This window comes from Trametes versicolor, assembly GCF_000271585.1.
Source record: "Trametes versicolor FP-101664 SS1 unplaced genomic scaffold TRAVEscaffold_7, whole genome shotgun sequence".
In the NCBI taxonomy this organism is placed as follows: Eukaryota; Fungi; Basidiomycota; class Agaricomycetes; order Polyporales; family Polyporaceae; genus Trametes; species Trametes versicolor.
In genome coordinates, this window is record NW_007360327.1 from 615,874 (window position 1) to 639,717 (window position 23,844).

A 23,844-nucleotide genomic window follows, 5' to 3' on the forward strand; every position below is an offset into this window, starting at 1 on the left:
TGTCTTGAACACCGGTGGTAGCCGGGAGGAGGCTAAGAAAGCCGGAGTCTACTGGGCCTTGTGATCAAGTTGCCGGGGCTCGGCGGGAGTCAGTGAAGTCCCTCGCAGTTCATTCAGCGTTTGGATACTATGAAGCAAATCGTGTATATACAAATTGCGCGTGAGTGTAGTCATCGTACGTACAAATGCGTGATCATTAAAGCCCGTGAAGCAAAACGTAACCAAATTTCAAAGCACTTCTCATCTTGCGGCATCGCCCACAGGCGGCCGTTTCGTCTACGCCTCTCTAGTCATAAGATCAAACAGAACCACCTCACACTCCTCGTACGAGCCAGGGCTATGACTCGTACTCTGCCACCTTCGCCTTCTCCGCCATCTTGATGTCGCTGAGCGTGATCGACGAGCGGTCGCACATGCTGCGGAAGATGCCCCCGGAGGCTGCGTATAGGTTCGCAGGCGTGTCGAACTCGGCGATTTGGCCCGCGTCGAGCACGCAGATGCGGTCGTACCCGATGATCGTGCGCAAACGGTCTGGGAGTCGAGAGTGAGTATACGATGCATACAGGGCCGTAGATTGCATGGACGTACGGGCAATGCACAGGATGGTGCGGTCTGCAAACTCGGTCGCGATCGTGTCCTGGATTTTTCTGTCCGTCTCGTAGTCGACAGAAGCTGCAAAGTGTGGGTCAGTTCCCCACCTACACGAGGCATGTGAATGGCAAGACGTACCAGTCGCCTCGTCCAGGATAAGGATCTTGCTATCCTTCACAAGAGCTCTGGCCAAGGACACAAGCGACCGCTACAAAACACATTTCGTTAGCCGCCTCCTCAGTTCCGCAATCTGCACCAAATACGCACCTGTCCAATGGACAGATTGCTCCCCTCGTCGTCAATAAGACTGTCGAGCGAGAACCTGTTGACCGGGCTCCGCGCGCCGTCCTTGATCTCCTCGTCCGTGAAGTCGACCGAGTCTTTCTTGTCGTCGACGAGGTACGCGCGCTTGAGCGCGTCCCACAGCCGTGCATCGTCGTGAGCGCCGAAGGGGTCCAGGTTACTGCGAAGCGTTCCGGAGACTGCAACATATTCAGCATGTTACACCTCCGAGTACAAAACGATGCAATACATACAGAGAAGAGGATCTTGAGGGATGATCGCAAGCCCATCCCGGAGGTCCTTCAGGCCGATCGTAGAAATGTCGACTCCATCGATGACGATCGAGCCCTCGGACAGCTCGACGAGGCGGTAGAGCGTCGTCATGATGCTGCTCTTCCCCGCACCCGTGCGCCCGACGATGCCGACCTTCTCGCCCGGCCGCACGGACATCGAGAGGCCCTTAAGGACCGCCGGAAGTTCGGGGCGGTACTTGAGCACGACGTTCTTGAGCTCGATCTGTCCTTGTGCGGGCCATGAGGCGGGCGGCTTGCGGTCAGCGATGAGGTGGGCAGGTTCCTGTTCGAGCTCCCTGACGTAGTGGACCTGCATGGCACGAGTCCTAGTTAAGCGGCTGCCCAATATTGGAAGGTTGTATGGTCATGAACGTACGATACGCTCGACGCTGTTGAAGTCGTTCTCGACCTCCGCGCTCTGCCGGACGAGCCAGCCGAACGCCTGCTGCACACTGATGATGTAACTCAGCACGACACCAGTCTGCGACGGCGAGATCGTGAAGCGCGTGCCGACGGTCAACATGGCGACGACGAAGGTGAGGAATATGCCCATGAGGTCAAGACGGATACCGAGCCAGCGCTGTGAGATGACGTGAGTACAACGTTAATAGAATCCTGCTTAACGCAGGTACAAACCTGATTCGTGACAGTCAACCAATAGGCACTGCGACAACAGGTCAGCAACGTCTCATATGTTGCACGGAGGAGGCACATACCGGTTCTCAATATCAACGCGCTTGCGGTTCTCTTCCAAGAACCTGTCCGTCTCGCCGTACGCGCGAATAGTCGCCAGCCCAGAGAGCGACTCTGAGAAATGGCTGTACAGCGACGACCGCAAGAGTGCATCTAACACCAACATCTGTCAGTACGCAGCGCGACCTTACCGTAGAGTGCACTATGAACGTACCGAGTCGCTTGAGCTCACGCGCACTCGCGCGGTAGAACATCGCGGCCCAGACGTACGCGACACCTACGACGCCGACGGCAATGAGGAACCAAGGGAGCACGATCGCGATCAGGATGACCGCGCCGAGGATGTTGCCCAGCGTCGCGACGAACATGCGCATCGCGTCTCCGAGGGTGTTATCGATCGTGTCCACGTCCTTGGAGAATCGGTTCATGATGCGGCCCAGCGGCTACGAAGGAGGTGTCAGTCATCTGTGTAAGCGTGAGCAAGGCCAGGGTAGACGCACTGTAGTCTCGAAGAATGACATGGGTGCGTGCATGACGCGGTTGATCGCGGCGCGATGCAGCGACTTCGAGGAGAAGTATGTGAGGGTAGCGAACGTCGCGCCCATCATGAAGAAAGTCAATGCTTGTGCGACACCGAGCCCAGCGTAGATCCCCATCTGAGTGAAGCGTAAGCGTCCTGAACAGCAAATCATGGAGGATGAGCTTACATAGAATCCGGAGCCGAAGGGCCATTTCAACTCCTGCCAGTACACAAGCCTAGAAAGCAATAAGCGACACATTCATGAAGGCGAGGGAGAGAGGCACATACCAGTACGACGACATAACCTGCGCCCCTTGCATGAGCGCGACCGAGATCAACAGCAGCGGGATGATAATGAACCCCTTCCCCGCGCGGATATACTCCATGTACACCTGGTTGCTCACCGCGCCCGTATTCCGCTCCTCGACCTGCATCATCGCCGGCGCCGCCTTCCTCTTCACCTTCTTCTCCGCCGCCTCCCCGTCCTCAACCGCCTCCTCGACGGCCTCCTCCTCCTCCTCCTGTTGGTTCTGGTTGCTCCCAAACTCACGCACGAAGCGCGCAAAGTCGCCGTCCGCGGCCATGAGCGCCGCATACGTGCCGTGCTCCGCGACGCGCCCCTCGACCATCGTGTAGATGTAGTCGACCTGCGGGAGGAAGTGCAGCGCGTGCGTGACGAGCACGCGCGTCTTGTCCGCGGCCGCGCCGAGGAACACGTTGCTGAACACGCTCTTCCCGACGTGCGCGTCGAGCGCGGAGAACGGATCGTCGAAGATCTGGATGTCCGCGCCGACGTAGATCGCGCGGCAGATGTTGATGCGCTGCTTCTGTCCGCCGGAGAGCGAGATGCCGCGCTCGCCGACCTCGGTCAGGTCGCCGTTGGGGAGCAGCTCGAGGTCGGCCTCGAGGCAGGCGTCGTGCACGGCCTTCCAGTAGCGCTCCTCGTCGAAAGGCCGCCCGAAGATGATGTTGTCGCGCACGGTCGCGTTCTGGATCCACGCGCTCTGCGGGCAGTACGCGACGGAGCCCTTGAACTTGACGCTGCCCGCTGTGCGACGCATCTCCCCGATCATGCCCTCCAGAAGGGACGACTTGCCCGACCCGACCGGTCCTATAACATTGCTCGTGAGCATACTGGTGAGGTCCGCAGGCATTCCGCAACATACCGACGATAGCCGCGAGCTGCCCCTCGGGGATTGCAAGGTTGACGTCCTTGAGTCTGAACGTCGACTCCTGCGACTTCTCGGCGTCTGCATCCGGCACGTTCGTCTTGCTCGGCTTCTTCTTGTTGCCAAACATGCCCTTTTTGTCCTTGCGCGCAGGCGCATCCGGGGGCGGGCCGTCCCATACGAACTCGCCGTCAATGATCTCGATCGCGTTCTTGAGGTCGACGTCCTGAATCTTCGTCTCCGAGAGCGTCTCCGCCTCGAAGACGCCGTAGAGGCGGTCGACGGCGTTGTGCGCGTCGGCGATGGCGCTGAGGGAGAGCGCTGTGGTGAAACATTAGCCTTGTTTGGGCCTCGACGCAGCAACAGGGGACGTACGCAAGAACATAAGTGGCATTCTGAGCAAGTTGAAGAGCGTGAGAGACGAGAAGATGTCGGCCGCGTTCAGAGAATGGCCCGTGGCCGAGTACACCACGAACGCGAGCACGCTAGCGAGTGCGGGCAGCGAGATGGCGATAGCGTTGTTGGCTGAGCGAATCACCAACAGAGAGCGAATGTACCTGTACCGTGAAACGCATTGAGCTCAATAGCAACGGTGACGCAACGACACAGATACTCACGCCATCTCCCTACCACGCAACTCTTCAATCTTCTTCAGGTACGGGACCTCCCATGCGAAGTACTTGATGATCTTCATACCACCCAGGAGCTCTTGGAGCAACTTCGCGCGCTTGTCCGTCCAAATCATGGACTTGTGGCGCAGCTTAATGAAGTGCTTCATGACCAGCGTCTGTATCGGCGTCGCCAGAATGAAGAACGCGAAGCCAGCCAGCGCAGAAGGACCCAAGTTGGTCAGCAGAATAATGAGGCAAATGATCATCTGTATAGGGCCGGTGATCGACAGCTGGAGGAACGAGCAGCAGAAGTCAATGCGGGAGACATCTGTCGAGATGTGGTTGACGAGTTTGCCGTTCGTGAGCGTAGCACGTGCCCGAGACGAAAGTCTGAGTGACCGGTCATAGATGGCGGTAATCAAACCACCACGAAGGAGAACGCCAGTAGAAGCCGCGCGGTAGAAGAAGTGATGTGTGCAGATGGACGAGAGTATCTGGAGCGCGAATAGACCAATGGACAGTCCAATGCCTTTGCCGATTGGAGGAATGTCTTCCCATCGTCCAGCACGGTGCGCGCTACAGAAGCGTATTAGTATAGCAAGCAAGAAGGCCGATCCCATACGGAACTCACCTGAACGAATCTGTGGCGAAGAGGATGATAGCCTACGGTAGCACTGCTTAGATGCTTATATCGGAAGAAATGCCAAGTGGACAGTACCTTGACCAAAAGGGGACTGGTAATTTGAGCACAGTCCGCGATGAGTTTCAAGATGCCACCACTCCAGAACCACCACTTGACACTGTCGTTCATAGCCAAGGTCAGGCTAGCTCTCTTTCGGCCATCCTTCTCCCGCCACTGCTTCTCGCGCTGAGCTCGGTTCCCGCGAACGGACCACCACACGCCCTTGAGACCTGGGCTGATTTCACCATTCTCGAGACGAGCGTTGTATTCTGCAGCAGCTATCTGACGGGCTTCGAACGACTTTGTGATCTTCTCGGCTACAACCGCAGCGGCTCGGCTATCCTGGAGCTTGTACAGATCGGTAGCTTCGAGGGGACGGGCGTATCCGAGAGCCATGAGAGGGGTGATCCACCCAAACGTCATGATGTTCCACCATCCTGCAGTGACCTCGGGGATCTGCTCGGCGTCGTCGAGAGACTCCTTTGCAGGAGGGACTTCTTTAGGAGTGAGGGGCGACCGCCAGTTCCTACAAAGGGGTACGTTAGCGTGGGTTCCGCCCCGACTATACCAGAAGGAGGTAATCTAGGTACGGACCATCTCGATTTTTCTGCGGGCTGGAGGGTCTCCTGCGAGCTGAGCGAATCTTGCGCCATACGAGCCGAGGATGAGTGCAGAGGGAGTCCTAGATTGACGCCTTCGCACGGGGTGCCTTATAATGCTGATGGCTGCGCGCAGCTGAGCGGGCCCGCTGCGTACGTAGGGGTCGGCACTAGGGGTGGCTGGGAGGCGGTGAGAGGAGAACCTGGAGGACGCTGCGCCGCGCATGGGCCGCGGAACCCACCGCGCCCGCCGAGGCCGTCATGCTCGCCGAATTCGCAGCGGGATGACAAACCGAGTCGCGGTCTTCCCGGCGCCTCTCCAACTCCTCGGAGGCGTTCCCCGCGATCGGGCTCCTCGTCATCTTGATGCCAAAGCCGCGCCATTTTTGGTCAGTCCATTGCCTTTTCTAGGTGTCGCGCCTTGATCCGCTGCCGTCATAGCGCTCGCTGCACCCCGATGGCACGGAGCGACGCCGTCAGACTCCGGGCGCTAATCGACTTTCACTCACACCTCCTGCCGAGTGTACGTACGGGTATGCGTACTCGGGTGTATTGCTGCGGAGGAGCTCATGCAACTACTACTCAGCGCCACCCCCGTGGAACTCTTGCGAGTCATCGTCGATAGCACCCGACACAGTTTTAGAAACCCCGTGCCTGTACGCGATAAATGGCCGAGACACGCCCGCACGGTGCCACCACCGTCCGCCTCAAGTCTGACTACTGCGCCGGTCTGCGCAACACACCGTACATGTCCGGCGACCGCTTCGGTCAACGTACTGAATAAACGCAAGAGGAATGCTTGCTGACAACTGACGCATTCCAAGAAAAGTAGACAAAGAGAAAGAGGTTACACGCCGTTCGTTCACCGGTCTTGAAGCATAAATACCTCATAACGAAGACACGTTCGTACAGGAGTCGCAGAGTAACTTCATCATCAATCACTGCCCGGCCGACAGGGCACAGGGCTCTCAGGACGCCTTGATCGTCGAGGAGGTCTGTGTATCTGAGCGTTCGTCGTGCACATGGTGGATGGGGCGCCGAACGCCTCGTTCCTCTTATCTCCGAATGTGGATCTAGGCTTCATTGTCACTCCCGCCGACGGGTGCGGTGCACGTCGTATCTGAACCGAGGAGTTTGGTAGAAGCTTTTGCCCGATATGCGCAAGTCCTTGCATAGGCTCGCTGCAGGAGGCTGTGGCGCAGTATGTTCAGCCGCGAAAGCACGACATCGCAAAGGTCACAGCAAACTGCTACATCCGACACAAAGCCGACGCGAGTGTCAGCTTGACCGAGCATACACTTCCTTCAGCTGTGTGAGCGCGGTCTATGAGAACGTGAGTGAGCATAGCATCATAAACAATGGCAGGGAAAGGTCAACGAAGTACATACCTCGTACGCTGGCTTGAGAGACGCGACGTCCGAGTCCGACACACGTAGCCGCTTGACCTTTTCCAAATGGTCGGCCTCCTTCAACATGCCTTTGAAATACCGCGCCTAAAAGCAATTCCCTATCGTGAGTACGCTGCAATAGGAAGAGTGGAGCAGACTCACCTCCTGCTCCTCCACGAGCGTCCATGCATCGCCCTCCCGGCCAGCACGGGCCGTGCGGCCCACACGGTGAACATATTTCCGGAAGTCAACGGGCACGTCGTAGCTCACGACGTGCGAGACGTGGCTGATGTCGATCCCGCGCGAGACGAGGTCAGAACAGATCAGTCTAGCATAGAGAAAGGCATACACTCGTCAGCTCTAAGTCTCTTTCGTGCAGAGGCCACCTACATGTTGATCTCCTGGTTCCTGAACTGCTCCAGGATCGCCTTGCGCTCCCCAGGCGCGAGGTCGCTCGAGTACGCGCGCGCGACGACGGGCTTCTTACTCGCGTCCGCGGCACGCAGGGCGCCCTCGAAGAACTCGAAGAGACGCACGAGCCGCGTGGCAGACTCGGCGGACTTCGTGAACACGAGCGCGTTGGTGACGCCCCGCGCGTGCACCATGTGGAAGAGCATGAGCGGCTTCGCCGCGGACTCGCACACCAGCATGTGTTCCTATACGTACGCGTCAGCCATCTAGCCAGGCCCAGTGCCAAGAAGGAAGAAGGGAAGGCGCACGGTCAACGTCGCGGGCATCGTGAACTTCTCCATCACGAAGTCGAGCACGCCCTCCTCCTTGGTCGCGGCGGCCGACTTCCTGCCCTGCACGACGATGTACCTCGGTGCGCGCAGCCCGAGCGCGGCGATCTTCGCAGGGTCGCGCGTAAGCGTCGCGGAGAAGAGCAGCTTCTGACACGACGGCTCCTTGCGCTCGTCAATGTCCGTCCGGGTGTACGGCGCACCCCGCAGGAGGTGGAGGAACGCGGGGGCCAGCGCGTCTGGATGCGGACGGGGGGTGGTATGGGAGGGAGGGGTCGAGGCCTCGGACCGGGTGTCGTCGGAGGGCCGCGGTGGGCGTGTGACGGCGAGGACCTGGGCGAGCCAGTCTTGGAACGACTGCGCGAGGAGGCGGTCGGCTTCGTCAATGACCTGCAATACTTCGTTAGGGGTTGATGTCTGTGGGGCTCAGCTTGTTTGACGCACCAAGAAGCGCAGATGCTGCAGGGAGAAATTGGGTGTCCCAGTGATATGGTCCATCAACCGGCCGGGCGTGCATATTAGGACGTCGACCTTGCTCGAGCCGCCCTGCAAGCTAATGTACGGAGGTTAGGCTGTGGCTGTTCATGAAAGATCGGCGACTTACTCGGAGCCTCGTTCTGCCACTAATTGTGACTGCTCGTGCGCAAACGAGTGCTGGCCGGTTGCTGTGCCAATCTACAATAAGGGAACTATGTCACTACCAATGACATATCGAAGTTGAAGCCAGGCTGACCTTCAGGCCGCGCCCTTTTGCCACGGCCTCGAACGTCTCCCGCACCTGCACGACTAGGTCTCGTGTAGGCAATACAATAAGCGCTCTTAGGCGCGTAACGATGCGGGCGGACAGGACCTAGAAGCGAGGGTAAGCTAGGCAAAACAACGCCAAACCAGGTAAAAACCTGGTACCTCAACGATGGGTAGCACGTAGGCGAGGGTTTTCCCGCTTCCAGTTGGAGCTGAGACACATAGGTCCTCTGGAGGGTCATATGGTCGGTAGAGTGATTGCGCTCTAGTGGATGAGAGGAGTAATGGCACAACAGCGGTCTGTACTATTGCCGTATACGTCTTCGTAAGTCACTTCAGACTATCCAACAAAGATTGAGCGCTGACCAGCGAAGAGTTCCGCAATCCCTAGCTCCTGCAGCCTTTTCCGCATCTTACCGCTCAACCCCGTTCGTTCGTCGCGACTCTCATAGTCCTTTTCTAATGGTAGGGTAGTCGCAGGATCGACTACTTGCGCCTCAATGAGCGCCTTGTCGAGGCCTTGCAGCGCAAGGACGGATTTGGAAGGCGCATCCGGTCTTCGGGGTTGAGGGAAAACGGGGAGGGTAGCGGGCGGTGTGGGAGACCTGGCTCTGAGAGTTACGGGAGGGATGGAGGTCTCTTTTGGTGTTGTAGCACGGGGAACATCTTCAGCCTCTGGGGTGTCCAGCTTTCGCCTCTTCTTCGGGCGAGATCCATCCTTCTGCGCGCGTTTCGCGGGAGTAGGTTCTACAGCTTCGGACCCGTTTCCTGATGCATCGCCATCGCTCTCGCTAGACTCGCTTTCCGAGGAGGAGGATTCGTCGCGCTTCTTCTGGGTGGATGGCTCTCCGCTGGGTTCGCCTTTTACGACGACCTTTGTACGGTTCTTGCGCCTTTCCTTCTTCGCCTTCAAATACCGCTTTTTCGCTTTTGTCTTTCCCTACGATCCAATTCGGGTCCAGTAAGTTCAGTTCGCTGGGAATACGGCGCTGGGTGACATACCTTAGACGTGTCTGGAAGTGCAGCGTTTGCTACTTGAGCCATTTCTTCGAATTACAGCGTGGCTTCAAGCAACCGAGGCAAGGTGCGCGCACAAAGGTAGAAGCTAGCAGTTGTAAGATGTCGAGTAGAGGTGTTGTAGTCTCCGAGCCGTTAAGCACCAGTGAAGCAGAACTAGAATGCGCGAGTGAGTGAGTGCAGCAGCTTGCCGATCAAAGATATTTGCACAGGCGCCCGATCCAACGGACCGGAGACCGTGAGTGAGGCGCTTAATCACCTTGTCCTCCGTCCACGGCGCTCGCCGCACACGTACACGCGAATCGACGAAATACGTTCATCCTCCCGACCACTCTTGTCTCGACATCGAATGAAATCAGACACCTTATGGCAGCAGGCACGTCGCTACACTCCCTCACAATAACGACCGGAACGGACCGGTGCACATGACGGTATGTCAGCGTGAGAAGCCTCACGGCTGTCGGTTAACAAATTATCTCCGTAACGGCACAATTGGTACTTACGACTTCGGCTTACTCGCGGTCGCTCCGAGGTCGTTAGTCGCCTATGCTGTCTGCGAAAAACACCGTACACCTCCTCCATTCTACAGGCACACTGGGAAGAACAGAGAATATCGAACACGCACGGTGTGCTTCGCTTCTTCCCCTTCGACTGTGGGTCCAAGTCCCTTGCGTTACGGGAGACAGATTCCCTCATACGAGTCGAACCGGTGTGTGGCATATTCCCGGAGGTTCGCATGATCACCAGCATCGTGTGGTGGTGGCGTGCGGGGTACGTGGCAAATCCATTTTCCAGTACTAGACGAGCATGTCGGGCTTCCGTTGTGCTCCGTTCAGGTCCCGTCATATCAGTAAGTCGTCAAAAGTCTATAGCATGTCGGGCAAGGGCTAGCCTGCGTGGAGCCCCTCATCTTCCTCCTCGCCCCGCCCTCTCGCCCCACGCAGATCCTGTTCTCGTCCTCCGCGGGGCGTTCCGCACCGCAAATCAATGCTTTTGTTACGCATGCTGGGACTGCTTCGGCTCCACCTTTCCGCTCGCCCCTCTGACCGGTACACGAGCCCCTTGAATGCGCAGCTTTAACCGATCCGATATCCGCAACGCTGCACGTATGGCCTGAACATCCGGAGAACGGACCTGCGGCCACGATCATCCCGAGTGGCGACATGGCATTACGAGGTTCTACCCCCTCATCGATGGATTAGCGGATGACACTCCGGCCGGAGCGTTTCAACCTCGGCACCCGTGCCCATGTGTCTCTCGCCAACGCACTCACACAATACACTCCGAGCCTCTCAGGCCCGGTACAGTTAGAAGCAGGAACTTCTCAACGGAGTAACGCCGGGTATGTGCCTGCACTTTCCATCGTGAATTAAGCCACCTACCTCCGTTGACAGTCCTCCACGGTCTATGTCAGCCGACAAATCTTGGCTCAGCGGCTCGTGTCACCGGATCTTTGCCTTGAGTGGCCTGCACCGGACTGGTAAGCTCTGTACCGGTCTCCGACCGTTCTTATCACGATGCCATCGACGGCAGCTATGCGCAAAGAGGCCTCCGCAATCTGCAAACCATATCTCGCCGCACTAAATGACGCTTCGTAGGACGAGCACGCGCGGCTGGCCAGCGGCAACTGCTGTGTATGCTCGCCTTCTCGCGTGACGAGTCGTCCAAAGCTGGCGTTTAGTATACCCACTTGCGTCCCCCTCTCCGTGCAAGGGGCGCTTTTGCCACACCTATAAAGAGATGCGCTTGCCTCGATCGTTACGCCATCCCCCCCTGTCATCCTCTGCTCCCCTCGATCGAAGTGTCTTAGTCGACCCTTGTGTACCTTAGTACCTTCGACGCCTCTCTTGTTTCGCCATGTGTTTCGAAGAATGGTCAGTCGTTCATCGCCCCTGCTCGTCACTGTTCTAACACTGACCCTCTCGTTACCTAGCTGTGGTAACCAGCACCGAGGATGTCCGGTAACGGCGCTCCTCGCTTTCCGTGTCCGCCCGAGACGCGCTCACGTACCGCCTAGCATTTTGTGACCCTCTACTATTCCGGCGAGAAGTTTGACTGCCTCTCACCGGCCTGCGCCCTCAGCTCAGCTCACGCCCACCCGGGCAACCGCAACTGTGGCTGCAATAGGGTGAGTGTCGCCGTGCCAGGGCACACCGTTTCCGAAGCTTTCCTAACCACGCGAACGGCGCCCAGGCGTTCCGCGACAGGAGGAAAGTTCTCAATCTCATCCAGGAACCCTGTGATGCCTGCAAGGAGGCCGCCCTGGCTGCCCGCGTCAGGCGTCGGTAGTGCCTTCGGGCCTCAACAACAACGCTGCTATTTATTCGCGCTACAATTCTGCGCACTGCTGTCCTAGTACTCTCAATATGTTTCCCTTGTTGTTCTCCCTTGCTCTCCTATATGCACGCTGCTCCTCGTCAATCCTTGCCCGACCGTGCGGTCTTTGATCCCCATCTTTCGCCGTGTGGCGACCGTCAACTGAAGGGCATAAACAATCACGAGCCATCGATATGACCCTGTCGCACACAATGTCGGCTGTCCGTGACAGATAGCATGCGCGCAGGTCGTCATAGATGCGCGAAGGCGCTCCACCGTCCCAACGACCCGCCAGTTGCAGGAAGAGGCGGACTTTGCTGGATTAACTCCAGCGGTCAAGTGACCTGCGCCCAGGGGAAAGAAGGGGGTGCCGGGTGGCTTCGCCATACACCGCGCAGGACGCGTTCACGGCGCTTCCGGGCTTCTCGCCATGTACTAGGGTATGCGCATTGCTCAACACGACGTAAACACGCTGTGGACGGGGGTCCCCGCGCAGGCACATGCTGCTGCTGTCACATAGATAAGTGTGCGTGGGCGCCCCCTTCGCGTGGGGAGGCGATAAACCCGCGACGGACCCCGCGCGGGGACGCCCCGTGTGTGGCTCAGAACCGCCTTCCGCCTCGTCTGATCGGTTGTTTCACACCGCGCCTCACGCCGCTCTTGCCTGCGGCGCCGCGGCTCTGTCGCTCCTCCTCCTCGCTCGCGTCGTCGCTGGACGACGGGGCGGCGGCCGCTCGCTTGGGCTTCTTCGGGAGCGGGGCTGGCGAAGACGAGCTCCGGCCGGGGTCGTTGGGGCTTTCACGGGATGTCGGGGGCGCGGGATGATCTGGTGTGGCACGCTTCGAAGGGACTGATCGTGCGGGACTGCTGGACCTCGCGTCCGCACTCCGATGGCCTGTTGTGGCCTCCTTACCCTTGGTAGTGGGTAAGAGGAGCTCGTCCGAGTCCGATTCTTCTTCGGTTGCGGAATCGTCGTCTGGAAGAGGCTTGGGAGGCGTCCGATGGGCCGACGGCTGCGGCTTACTCCCCTCTGCCTAGAACCTCGCCGTCAGCACCGGCCGCCGGTAATACAGTTCCCGACCTACCGCTGAGGATGATTGAGGAGTCGAAGAGGGAGGATCTTGCCGAAACAGCGGAGGCTTAGGCGCGGTTCGCGGAAGTATCGGTGGCGAAGGAGGACTGAGGTCGGGGGCCTGCACGTCTGTGACTATTCGGGCTGCATATGACTTCAGCGTGATGTATCATGGGGCTGCGAAGGCTGGCTACGTACGGGGATCCGGGACGAAGTTGAAGACGGCACCCATCCGCCGAAGTGTGGTGGCGACGAGCGGTCTGGATAACGTATTCTTGACGTGGGTGTCTACTGCGCGACGCGCGACCCTCCCTATCCTATCGGCGGACTGCGAGGACGAAGATCCATTGAGCGGACGAGTCGGCGTAGGGACAAGATGGGACACTACCTTCTCGACGTCAGCTCCCGAGAGGCTGCTTACAGGATCAGCCGAGAAGAAAGCAAGGTGGGCTGCGCTGATCAACGGCATGATGAGGTGCTTGGAGAGGATGTCGGCTGACATCGTGGGCCCGACACTGAATGTCTCCCAACGCCACCGGAACGTGTCGTTTCTGAGCTCAAATGCGAGGTCCTGAAAAGATAGCCACGTGAGCGGCGAGTGACGACGCAGGGGACGAGATAGGCAAATCCGCACCGAATGTCTCGATTTGACCAGCTCAAAGGCCAGATCGGCGACGCCTCCGAGAGAGTGCAAGGTGGTTAGATACTCCAGACATTTTATTCTCCATGACTCTTCCTCGTTCTCGGGCAGGTTATCAGAAGAATTAGGGAAGTTGCAGTCGCGCCAACGCCTCGCAACGCGGTTGCTTGGCAATACTATAGGGGAAAGATATCAATACAAATACGATAGGAATGCGAACGAGGGTGAGAATACGCACCTTCGCCCCAAACGTGTTTGGTGTCCGTTATCACGACGAAGCAGTTTAGATCAACAGTGGAAGCATAGAATTTCTACTGGAATTTTGAGTGATGTTAACCATGAGCACGTCATAAGTCTAACTGCAAGGTTGGGAACAGGACGAACGAAGAGGTATGGGGTAGAGGTGTCGTTATCGACCTTTACTAGCCACTCCTTCGCAAGCAGGAGCTTGGTGTGGTCCTGGCGCGCGTAATGATGATCACGGGGCTAAGCGTGAAGCAAGAATGGGTGATACTTCTACTTACCTCGGACAAATACTCCATGCGAACCGTTCTGTTTCGATCAGCACTTCGACCTCCGACGCGCGGAACGAAAGTGTAGTTCGGCTTGTATCTTTCGGACGACTCATGTTGTTCACCCTTTCCTGTAGTGCAATCGTACTGCCCACTGCGGCCGAATTGGCGTAGCTTGTGGTATGCTGTTGTGTGAGGATCGTTGTGCGGTGTGGTCAAACAACTCGGTGTTGGAGCCAAGTCAGGGTCGCCACCGCCACGCGGCGCGAACTACTCGTCCACCACTCGGAGCGTGGGAGAACTTTCCTCTTTGGGCACAGTAGATCCTCGTGGGCGCCTGCCCTCACCTGCTCTTGCCACCTTACCGCTCATCTCCCCCTTGGTCCTTCATTATTGCGCGGGCGTTCTTCTAGCCTGGCCCACACCTTCTTGCCTAGTCAAGCAACTCTATGATTCTAGAAGAAGGCGAAATTCTGGTAGATGAAGGCACTGCCAACAACCGTGACGAAACACTTGCTGCTACCGCATATCGCTACACCACAGAGGACCCGTCCGGAAAGGCCTACTCGTCTGCTTTGGAGTGGCCAGGAGACCCAGAACCTCATTTAGATCCTCCGTTCCCCATCGGACCGGACTCGTCATCCAGCCTAGTTAGTGCACCTCCATCCACTCCATCTCTGCGATTACTCGTTCGGCATAGTACCGTACTCCGCAAACCGAGGAAGCTCGCCCTGCTCGATGGCTACTCGGAGATCCAGATCGGCCGTGATGTCGCACCGTCGGGGTCCGAAACACCCAGGATACGTCTGAAGGAGCTCGAGGTGTCCAAGCTGCACGCGACCATTTTCTGGGACGAGGAGCGCTTGCAGTGGGCGATCGTCGACATGGGGTCGAAGCACGGCACGTTTATTCAGCCCGCGACTCCTTCTGCCTCCGGTTCAGCCTCCGTGTCTTCTCCCGGGCTTGCGCCTGGAGGTGCGGATGTACATGGTGCGGATGAGAAGGGCATCCGGCTCTGCCCTCCGAGAGTTGCGAGCATTCCCAGGTCACTGCATCACCTGGACCTCTTGACGATCGGCGGGACAACATTTGCCGTGCATATTCACGAAGACCGGATCCCTTGCGCGGACTGTTCGCCCCAGGCTAACGAGGAGGTCCCTCTGTTTCCATCCCCCAAAGGCGCAGGAAACGCTGCCGAATCCAAGAAACGCAAGCTCGATGCGGTAGCTGCTCCGGATATAGCGCCTCCCCGGCACCCACGCGCGGCGCTCGCAATGTTGAAACGAAGCCTGCTTTCTGCTACCACGTCATCGCCCGGATCGATGCCTGGGTCCTCAGCGCCGCAGTATGTTGACAGGAGCGCACGCAGACGCGCCCTATATCCCGACCATTCCCCAGCAACTACCCCAAATATTGAGCGTTCGCGATATTCGTCTCCGTCCATCGCAGCGCCCGCGGTGCCACCGCCTCCCACACCTGTCTCTGCCCCGTCCGCCCCACTTCCGGCTAGCAATATAGGCCACCGCCTCCTCATGAAGCAGGGCTGGCAGCCTGGCTCTGCCCTCGGGGACCCGTCGAGCGATAGCAGCGGCCTCCTGACGCCACTTGAACCGCCTTCGACCGTAGGGAGAGCTGGGCTCGGGGCTTCGGTCCGACCCTCGAGTTCAACGTCCGCTGCACAGGGCGAAGATTGGAGAGATGCTGGCAAGCAACGTCGTTGGGCGATGGCTCGCAGCTCCGATCATCCCCCATAACCCCCTTCAATTATGTCAACTGCGTTCACGTAGCGTGGGTGGGAGTGCTCGTTCGTAGTGAGTATTACAGTCGATATAATGAACGCCCCGTATCAGAGGTTCGTAGACTCACGGCAAGCTCAGGGGCACGCGCTTGACGAGATTGATGGGCACGTCACCGCCTACCGGAACTCAGATCGAGCGAAGCACACCGACTCCAGAGGCGGCCCGCCGCTTAATGCGGCGCCGCTGCGCCGTCGTCTAGCATCAACCCGCGATGGACGGTGTTACTCGGGAGTTGGAAGCCGAGACTCGTGGTGGAGACAGGCTGGCGGTATGGTGTTTCGTAGCGTCGGCTGGGCGTGCGTCCCTGCGAAAGATTCCCGACAAGGCCTGGAATTCGCCGGTTTGGGCTTGGAGGTCTCTTGTGCAGGAGCGCATTCTGGCGTGTGTGCATTGCTCATGGCAAAGACGTAGTATGGACGTATAATCGAATTTATCATTGATATGGACGTACGTGATTGGGGATCAAGGAAGGAATGATGGTGCGCAGAAGGTCGGGAAGAGGACAAGGACGGGCGCCTGTGGTGTTTGTGCGGGCGCTGGCGCGCGTTATTTGTGTGGCTTTGGCGGTCACGTGTTGGCGCGACACGGACGAGGTTGAAATCGCGAAACGAACGTCTTGTCCTTGCCTTGAACCAGGCTGACACCTCCGGTCACCCACAGCGACAGCCTCCTCCTCTCCCCGCACACCCCGTCGGGCCTTCCTTGCTCTCTCTTCGTCTTCGCCCACCTCCTCTCCGACCCTCTCTCGCTGTCGCTGTCGCCCGGCTCTTCCAACACACTTCACACCTACTCTTCAACGTAGATATATTCTTCACTCAAGATGGCCAGCAACCTGCGTGTAAGCCACTCGTCCTCGTCACACAAGCTTTACGGTTGGGCTGACACTTCCCGCGTGCCACGCAGTTTCCCATGCGAAACCGAACCGGCCCCCAACGTCCCCGCAATGCAGACGAGAACGCGATGAGCAAGCACGTCCGTCAAGCGTCCGGGGTTGCGCTCGCAGGAGCGTCCCGTGTCCCCATAGCGCACACCGTCAAGGGTGCCGTCCAACGACCCGTCCTCACTGAGGTGACCACGACTGCTGTCAACCGCACTGGCAAGGTTCGTCTCTTCCATCCTCTAAAATCACGTTACGGCCCCACCCTCCCCGTACCCGTGCCTGGCGATACGTCCATGCGCTGCTCGTGGATCGGTGTGGTCGAGGTGTTTCTCCCATCACTGGGATCGCCCATGACGAGTTTGATGTTGGGCGCTCCCTATGCCTAGCGAACGACGCGACTTGGGCGCTAAGACGCGTCGGATGCAGCTGTGTTGGTTTTGCGCGTGATCGCGACCTCTGCCACTTTCGTCATCCACGCTTGCTCAGTGCGGAGCAGTTGCCTCGTTGCTAGCGGACAATCGTTCTTGAATGCGAACCTCGGGCTCTATCCTGTTCAGCTGCCAGGCTTCCACAGTCCATGCACTCGACGACCCGCCATCGGGACTCTTCGGCTTTAGCCATCATGGTTGACCATCGTGCTTGCTCCTCTGGAGATGTCCAAAACCTGTACAACGTCGTTTCATGCATTGGCGCAACCTCACGATGACGAACACCGATGCTTACCTCGTATACTCTCTCGGATAGGATGGCAACAGCAAACTATCTGGCAAGGAGAAGGAGACTGTCGAGACGGGTCTCAAGCGTAGTCGCTCCGCGTCCCTCGCCGCTGCCACCGGGCCTCAACGAGTTCCTCTCGGTCCTGGCAAAGTCCCTGCCGCCGCCCCTCAACAAGTTCAATCACGCGTAGGATCATTGCGCGTCCACAGACCACACGTTCCTCTTCCTTCAGCTCGTCGTATTCCTGTTCCTCAAGAACCTCCAGTACAAGTTGTTGTTCCCGAGGTCCCTGTCATCAGCGAAGATGAGATGGAAATCGAGGACCACCACCACGTCGCCCACGTCATCGACCAGTACGCCGCGGACGAGGCAGAACTCACCGAGCTCAGTGATCGTGAAGAGGAGCTGCAGCACGATGACGACGGTGAGGTCAGCGAAGAGGAGGAACCCCTTGCGAAGCGACAGCGGATATGGCCCGACGTCAACACCGAGCGCGCTCAGCGGTATCGGCGTGAGGTCGAGGAGATTAAGGAGACCTTCCGCGACGAGGTCGACGAGTTCGACATGACGATGGTGTCTGAGTACGCGGAGGACATCTTTGAATACATGCAGGAGCTCGAGGTGCGCCGACTTACCGGTTTTTCTTGACCCATGCTGACCATCACCGCAGGAGGACGTCATGCCCAGTGCTGACTACATGACGGGTCAGACCGAGATTAACTGGCAGATGCGACAGACGTTGGTCGACTGGCTCCTCCAAGTTCACTTGCGCTACCACATGCTTCCTGAGACGCTCTGGATCGCCATCAACATTGTCGATCGTTTCCTCACAAAGCGCGTCGTTTCCCTCATGAAGCTCCAGCTTGTCGGCGTCACGGCGATGTTCATCGCGGCCAAGTACGAGGAGATTCTGGCGCCATCCGTCGAGGAGTTCGTCTTCATGACGGAGCGGGGATACTCGAAGGAGGAGATCCTGAAGGGCGAGCGGATCATGCTTCAGACGCTCGACTTCAAGGTCAGCCAATACTGCTCGCCATACAGCTGGATGCGCAAAATCAGCAAAGCGGACGACTACGACATCCAGACGCGTACGCTCAGCAAGTTCCTGACGGAGGTCACGCTTCTGGACTACCGCTTCTTGCGGGTGAAGCCCAGTATGGTCGCAGCGGTTGGGATGTACACGGCGAGGAAGATGCTAGGGGGCGACTGGGTACGTGGCTTTCATCCTCTGTTCATATATCGCACGCAACGCGGAGGGCACGCTGTCTCCACGGCGGTGGGCGCAGCTTTCCCTGCACGTTGCATGCACGTGATGATGAAGTATGACGTTTGACTGACTCGCCTTCTTACCTTTTAGAATGAGGCGTTTGTCTACTACTCCGGCTTTACGGAGGAGCACCTGCTTCCTGGTCACAAGTTGCTCGTCGACAAGCTTGCCGAGGATGACTTCGCGTCACAACACGTCTGCAAGAAGTACGCCACGAAGAAGTTCCTGAAGGCGTCGCTCTACGCGGTGGACTGGGCGCATCTGCACCTACATGAGACCATGGGCGAGGAGATGACGGTCGAGTAATCGACCCACTTCTCGCCTCGCACGTCATGGTCTCGTATGCATATGCCCATGTTGTATGCCGCCTTCGCCTGTGTCTACTGCTCCCCTGCCATCCAGTACCCCCTCCCCAGCATGTGGTCGTAATCTCCCTTGTCCATGCCTCCCCACCCCTGCACGCTACGCCGCCACCACGATCTAGCTCGATTTCTGGTCCCATCTCCGATCCACATTTCATTCGCCTCGTTTGCATCTCATCAACCCACACGTGTTTGATTATTATCACTATCATCACCCAGTCCACTGCCTACACGTCTGTCCGTCCCCTGGCATGTCATCGTTATGTTTGTCATTCAACTGCTTTTCTCGCTCTCGGTTCGAGTTCCCCTCCCCATCCACCAGCAAGGTCCCAGCCATGACGAACACGCGCGCGCTTATGCCAGGAGCCTATGTCGTGTGGCGAGCGTCCGGTCGCGACTGTCGCCGTCATGAACCTCGGTCCCCGTGTCCCTGAGCTAGGAACACGGCGGACTCTGCGGTTCACTCACGCTCGTTTGATCTCGGACCACATATGCCTCCTCCATGATAGCTTTGTCTATGCCTCCTGCCTGCCAGCTCACTCGAACGCCACCCCTTACATCTTGTACCATACCCTTCAATCAGCCTCTTCATCACTTCCTTCTGTTCCGCTGTCGATTTGTTACATCCTTCATCCCACCACTTTCCGGATGACGCCTTCGCTCGTCACTTACGGTCGTTCCATCCGTCTCTCCTTCCTCGCTCGTCTCATCCCCAACCTCTTTCCCGCGGTCGGCAGAAAAACACCCCACCCGGTCGCACTTGTGTTATTACTATCCGTATTCGTATTGCGCGCGCTTCCCCCCTCCGTTCTCGACTACACGCATTCTCGCATTCTACTTACCAGTACGCACGCCCCCTGCGCGCGCGCCCATGTGCATAAAAGCCGGGCGTCCGCGCGCGGGCGGGTTCTTTATCGTTGTTAAGCTTGACACCTACCTCTTCACCATCTCTCCCCTCTCCTCCTGCCCCTTTTCGGGTGGTCGCAGTCAGCTAGCTTATGCCGGGTATATACGTACGAGCTTGTACTGGTATATCTGCGCTGGGCGCGGCTAGTACTCACGACTTGGTGATATTTATAACGAGTATCTCATTGGCTCTCTCTCTCTCGTCTGGTGTGTCGCACTGGGGGCAAAGCGTCGTGTTTCCGTCGAGAACATGCCGAGGACATGGCGGGAACAAATCAAACTTTCGCGACATAGGATGTGGGTCAACACAGTTGCAAAACGAGACTCGCAATACAAATGTTGCGCGCTGTACATCATCTCGCCCCCCCCCCTAATTTCTGTAAGTTCAGTCATGCACATTCAATGTTTTATCCTGGAAAATGTAAAGCTATACGAAGGCCCGCTAGATAAGGAAGAGACAGATTTGCACATGCTGTCTCGCCTTGCATATCTGGTGGAGGAATAATATCCCTACTTGAAACATAGCATGAAAACATAGCGCAAACATATCGGACATATCGGTTATGTTCTACCCAGAAATATGGCGAAGTCATGACAAAAACTCTCTCAAACATTCTGCGTATGTTTATTCAATGTTCTCATTGATAACATGGCACCCCCTGCCGTGTTCTCGGCATGTTTTTGACGGAAACACGACGCTTTGCTTTCTGTGTCGGTCGACAGCTTTAACGTCTGAGATCGACACTTGAGCGTGAATGTGTGGGTCCGGTGTGTGAGCGGAATGCCGGTGCGCTCGTTGGGTGCCTCGGAGATGGCGAGAAGGGAGATGGAGGAGCGCCTATTGGCCAGACGCACACGGGATCGCGATGGGGGATTCACATGTGTTGGCGCCAAATCACCGGACGGGGTGCGTCACTGCGGGGGGGCTATTCCGGCGTCGGCCTCGATCAACGGTCTGCACCTTCCCCAGCGAGTGACACCACGTCCCCTCACGTCCCCCAGCCCAAACGGTCCTCGGCACACAGCGTCCCTTGAGCCCCGTACGTGTGATTTGGCGCGGGTGCAGTCCTTGCCTTATATCTCTCTGCCAGCCCCGCCCACTACCGCATCTTTCGCCGCCCCACAGCACCCACAGCACACGGTACACACAACACACGGCATATCAGAGATGGCTGCTGCAAAGGAACTGAAGAAGTTCACGCGCGAGGAAGTCGCCCTGGTGAGTTGCTGCGTGCATATATGCGCCCGTATGCTAACACACCGCTTGGCATTACAGCACAACACAGAAGAGAGCCTCGTGAGTGCCGTAGATTCACGACAGACGCGCCCAGAGCGCTCACACATGCACACGCGCAGTGGGTTATCATCGACGCCAGAGTCTTCGACGTGACGCGCTTCCGGAAGCTGCACCCCGGCGGCGCGAGCGTGTTCATGGACGAGGGCATCCGTACGTCCCCTTCCCTCTCCCTTCCGCCTTCCGCCCCCATGCGCGAAGGTTCAATTTGTCCTGGCAACTGACCGCGCTCCGATGCAGCCGGCCAGGACGCGACCGAGGCGTTCTTCGGGCTGCACCGCTTCGAGGTGCTCGAGAAGCCCCAGTACGCGCGCCTCCAGATCGGCGTCCTGCAGGACGAGGAGCCCCAGATCCGGGGCGGGATCGTGCCGGGGCAGATCAGCAAGGTTCCCTATGCCGAGCCGACGTGGCTCGCGGAGGGGTACAAGAGCCCGTACTACAAGGAGGTGCGTCTGGGTGTTTGTTTGGCGGGCCGTGGAATGCGCGGACCGGGTGCTGACGACGGCGTTTGCGGGGGACAGAGCCATCATAGGCTGCAGCAGGCGGTGCGCAAATTCGTGGACGAGGTGATATACCCAGACGCTCAGGTGCGTAGGAACAGCGCTCGGTTGCGATGTGTGCGGCGGTGCGCTCATACAGATGGTGCCCGGTAGGAACACGAAGCAGATGGCAAGCCGCCGTCGCAGAGTGTTTTCGACCAGATGGCGTGAGTTTTGCTCTCCGAACGCGGACAGTCTCGTATGATGTTGGATGTTGATGGCCCGGCGCTCCAGGGCTCTCAACCTCCATGCGATGCGTATGGGACCGGGAAAGCACCTCAAGGGTTTGACGTTGATGGGCGGAATTGTTACTCCTGAAGAGGTGAGCCGACCCGGTGTACCACAAGCTTTGAGAGCGCCCATTAAACGAACTTTATACAGTTTGACTACTTCCACGAGGTACGCGCCTCCTCCTGCGCTCGGGCTCCCCGGTTACTAACCCTGTGCCACAGCTGCTCGTCTCACAAGAAATCGCGCGATGCGGGGCGCGCGGGTACGGAGACGGACTGCTGTCGGGCTGCGTCATCGGCCTGCCCCCGGTGCTCAACTTCGGCAGCCCCGAGCTCAAGGCACGCATCGTGCCCCCCATCCTGAGTGGGAAGAAGTTCATCTGTCTCGCGGTTTCGGAGGCGTACGCGGGCAGCGATGTGTTCGGCCTCCAGACGACCGCGACGAAGACGGAGGACGGAAAGCACTGGATCATCACCGGCACGAAGAAGTGGATCACGAACGGAACGTGAGTAGTCGCGTCGTGCCATTCTGCATCTGTATTGGAACTCGTCGAGGCTGACCAATGTTTGGCAGGTTCGCGGACTAGTGAGTGATCCTTGTTGCCCGTAGCTTCTACCCGAGCCGTGTATTGACCGGCCGCGTCGCCCTTGTCCCTCAGTTTCACCGTAGGGTGCAAAACAGAGGTGAGCCCACGTTCTGCCCGCCAGCTCCTGCGGCTGGCTGACACGGTCGCGCGTAGGACGGTTTCACGGTCATCCTCGTCGAGCGCGGCGAGGGCGTCTCGACGAAGGCGATCAAGACGTCGTATTCGTCCTCCGCCGGCACGGCGTACGTCACGTTCGACCACGTCCTGGTGCCGGTCGAGAACACGCTCGGCGAGGAGGGCGGCGGCATCTTCGTGATGCTCAGCAACTTCAACCACGAGCGGTGGGTGATGTGCTGCATCAACGTGCGCGCGCAGCGGCTCGTCGTCGAGGAGTGCATGAAGTTAGTCCACACCCGTCGCTTCACTTCCCGCGGCGTAGGAGAGGCGCTGACCGTTGTGTTTCGTTGGGGTGTAGGTGGGTGAACCAGCGCAAGGCGTTCGGCAAGCCGCTGCACTCGCTCGCGGTCGTGCGCAGCAAGCTCGCGCTCATGATCTCGCGGGTGGAGAGCCAGCAGAGCTGGCTCGAGAACATCACGTACCAGATGTGCAACATGGTGCGTCTTCTCACCCGCTCTACGCCGCAGAGCCGCGCATCTCATGTGTTTGCAATGTGTAGTCGTACAAGGAGCAGGCGAGCAAGCTTGCGGGGCAGATCGCGTTCCTCAAGTCGCACATGACGCGCAGCGCACAGCACACCGCCGCGGACGCGGTGCAGATATTCGGCGGGCGCGGTATCACGCAGTCCGGCATGGGCAAGTTCATCGAACATGTGAGTATACGCTCTACCTGCGGTTGGCTGCGTGAACAGATTGCTGACATTAGTGCAGTATCACCGTACGGTCACCTTCGACGCGCTCCTTGGTGGAGGTGAGTGTTTCCATTCTCCCTACAGTAACCTAGTTGCTGACATTGTTTTTGCGTACAGCGGAGGACGTCCTCGCGGACCTCGGCGTCAGGCAAGCCACGACTCGCATGCCGTCGGACGTGCGGTTGTGAGCATCTCTCCCCATTTGCGTTGTACCGCTGCATCCTGCATCGCTACTTTTGCGTCGGTCCCTACCTGCCATTGCTATCCACTCGCTATTTATGTATCCTACCGTTGCTACTTTACTCTAGAGGGACCGCCGGTTTGCCCACGTATATATTCGCACATTCGTTGTTGCTACCGTATAATCGAGCGCTCGTTGTCGCTTATTCAGCCCGAGCTTTTTACTTTCTGCCATGACCCTTGCGCGCGCGTCGGCACCCGGTCCTCGATTCGGACTGTGATATCCGCATGTACCGCGACCTTGGCGTTCGACGATGTTGAGTTGACGAGACAGGAAGGAAGGTTT

General features: G+C 58.2%; 8 protein-coding genes across 8 annotated transcripts; 5 read left to right on the forward strand and 3 right to left on the reverse strand.

Annotated features, from left to right (window-relative positions):
* Positions 1-117: 117 nt before the first annotated feature.
* Positions 118-5,597, reverse strand: TRAVEDRAFT_169001 (P-loop containing nucleoside triphosphate hydrolase protein). Its single transcript, XM_008041354.1, has 18 exons — positions 5,436-5,597; positions 4,878-5,367; positions 4,791-4,822; positions 4,166-4,735; positions 3,924-4,105; positions 3,546-3,869; positions 2,668-3,490; positions 2,567-2,615; positions 2,360-2,515; positions 2,074-2,302; positions 1,883-2,012; positions 1,803-1,830; positions 1,543-1,746; positions 1,128-1,476; positions 859-1,073; positions 730-799; positions 589-672; positions 118-531 (listed from the first exon to the last, which is right to left on the reverse strand). Exons 1-18 carry the CDS (start codon positions 5,492-5,494, stop codon positions 338-340), a joined length of 4,188 nt encoding a protein of 1,395 aa, XP_008039545.1. The 5' UTR covers positions 5,495-5,597; the 3' UTR covers positions 118-337.
* Positions 5,598-6,579: 982 nt separating this feature from the next.
* On the reverse strand, positions 6,580-9,356 carry TRAVEDRAFT_59051 (DEAD-domain-containing protein; the record flags this gene model as incomplete). Its single annotated transcript, XM_008041355.1, has 11 exons — positions 6,580-6,763; positions 6,829-6,933; positions 6,991-7,156; positions 7,219-7,484; positions 7,548-7,958; positions 8,013-8,121; positions 8,173-8,243; positions 8,302-8,418; positions 8,475-8,617; positions 8,679-9,252; positions 9,315-9,356. The coding sequence occupies 11 exons, from the start codon at positions 9,354-9,356 to the stop codon at positions 6,719-6,721; spliced, it is 2,049 nt and encodes a 682-aa protein (XP_008039546.1). The 3' UTR covers positions 6,580-6,718.
* Positions 9,357-11,105: 1,749 nt separating this feature from the next.
* TRAVEDRAFT_169007 (uncharacterized protein) lies at positions 11,106-11,741 on the forward strand. The gene is made up of 4 exons (XM_008041356.1): positions 11,106-11,203; positions 11,263-11,290; positions 11,347-11,457; positions 11,523-11,741. Exons 1-4 carry the CDS (start codon positions 11,187-11,189, stop codon positions 11,616-11,618), a joined length of 252 nt encoding a protein of 83 aa, XP_008039547.1. The 5' UTR covers positions 11,106-11,186; the 3' UTR covers positions 11,619-11,741.
* Positions 11,742-12,679: 938 nt separating this feature from the next.
* On the reverse strand, positions 12,680-13,668 carry TRAVEDRAFT_125022 (uncharacterized protein; the record flags this gene model as incomplete). The annotated part of the gene is made up of 5 exons (XM_008041357.1): positions 12,680-12,861; positions 12,916-13,045; positions 13,106-13,288; positions 13,352-13,533; positions 13,596-13,668. Coding segments are annotated over 5 exons (750 nt in total), but the record flags the coding sequence as incomplete, so codon positions are not given.
* Positions 13,669-14,318: 650 nt separating this feature from the next.
* Positions 14,319-16,075, forward strand: TRAVEDRAFT_59053 (uncharacterized protein; the record flags this gene model as incomplete). The annotated part of the gene is made up of 3 exons (XM_008041358.1): positions 14,319-14,370; positions 14,413-15,680; positions 15,747-16,075. 2 exons carry the CDS (start codon positions 14,319-14,321, stop codon positions 15,621-15,623), a joined length of 1,263 nt encoding a protein of 420 aa, XP_008039549.1. The 3' UTR covers positions 15,624-15,680; positions 15,747-16,075.
* Positions 16,076-16,568: 493 nt separating this feature from the next.
* On the forward strand, positions 16,569-16,934 carry TRAVEDRAFT_125609 (uncharacterized protein; the record flags this gene model as incomplete). Its single annotated transcript, XM_008041359.1, has 1 exon — positions 16,569-16,934. A coding segment is annotated over one exon (366 nt), but the record flags the coding sequence as incomplete, so codon positions are not given.
* A 640-nt stretch (positions 16,935-17,574) lies between these two features.
* Positions 17,575-18,838, forward strand: TRAVEDRAFT_126038 (uncharacterized protein; the record flags this gene model as incomplete). Its single annotated transcript, XM_008041360.1, has 3 exons — positions 17,575-17,886; positions 17,936-18,475; positions 18,623-18,838. The coding sequence occupies 3 exons, from the start codon at positions 17,575-17,577 to the stop codon at positions 18,836-18,838; spliced, it is 1,068 nt and encodes a 355-aa protein (XP_008039551.1).
* Positions 18,839-20,916: 2,078 nt separating this feature from the next.
* Positions 20,917-23,718, forward strand: TRAVEDRAFT_72451 (acyl-CoA dehydrogenase). The gene is made up of 16 exons (XM_008041361.1): positions 20,917-21,019; positions 21,077-21,097; positions 21,157-21,247; positions 21,335-21,540; positions 21,616-21,681; positions 21,748-21,800; positions 21,868-21,955; positions 22,015-22,032; positions 22,086-22,369; positions 22,438-22,449; positions 22,523-22,547; positions 22,604-22,851; positions 22,926-23,064; positions 23,127-23,279; positions 23,338-23,377; positions 23,436-23,718. The coding sequence occupies exons 1-16, from the start codon at positions 20,969-20,971 to the stop codon at positions 23,504-23,506; spliced, it is 1,566 nt and encodes a 521-aa protein (XP_008039552.1). The 5' UTR covers positions 20,917-20,968; the 3' UTR covers positions 23,507-23,718.
* Positions 23,719-23,844: the final 126 nt, after the last annotated feature.

Coding starts and splice junctions, on each gene's coding strand:
- TRAVEDRAFT_169001 (XM_008041354.1), bottom strand. CDS start 5,494: ATGGCGCAAGATTCGCTCAGCTCGCAGGAGACCCTCCAGCCCGCAGAA. Junction 4,736..4,790: donor TTCGCCACAGATTCGTTCAG/GTGAGTTCCGTA, acceptor ACGCTTCTGTAG/CGCGCACCGTGCTGGACGAT. Junction 800..858: donor GCAATCTGTCCATTGGACAG/GTGCGTATTTGG, acceptor TGTGTTTTGTAG/CGGTCGCTTGTGTCCTTGGC.
- TRAVEDRAFT_169007 (XM_008041356.1), top strand. Junction 11,291..11,346: donor ACCAGCACCGAGGATGTCCG/GTAACGGCGCTC, acceptor CGTACCGCCTAG/CATTTTGTGACCCTCTACTA. Junction 11,458..11,522: donor GCAACTGTGGCTGCAATAGG/GTGAGTGTCGCC, acceptor AACGGCGCCCAG/GCGTTCCGCGACAGGAGGAA.
- TRAVEDRAFT_72451 (XM_008041361.1), top strand. CDS start 20,969: ATGGCTGCTGCAAAGGAACTGAAGAAGTTCACGCGCGAGGAAGTCGCC. Junction 21,020..21,076: donor CGCGCGAGGAAGTCGCCCTG/GTGAGTTGCTGC, acceptor TTGGCATTACAG/CACAACACAGAAGAGAGCCT. Junction 21,541..21,615: donor AGAGCCCGTACTACAAGGAG/GTGCGTCTGGGT, acceptor TGCGGGGGACAG/AGCCATCATAGGCTGCAGCA.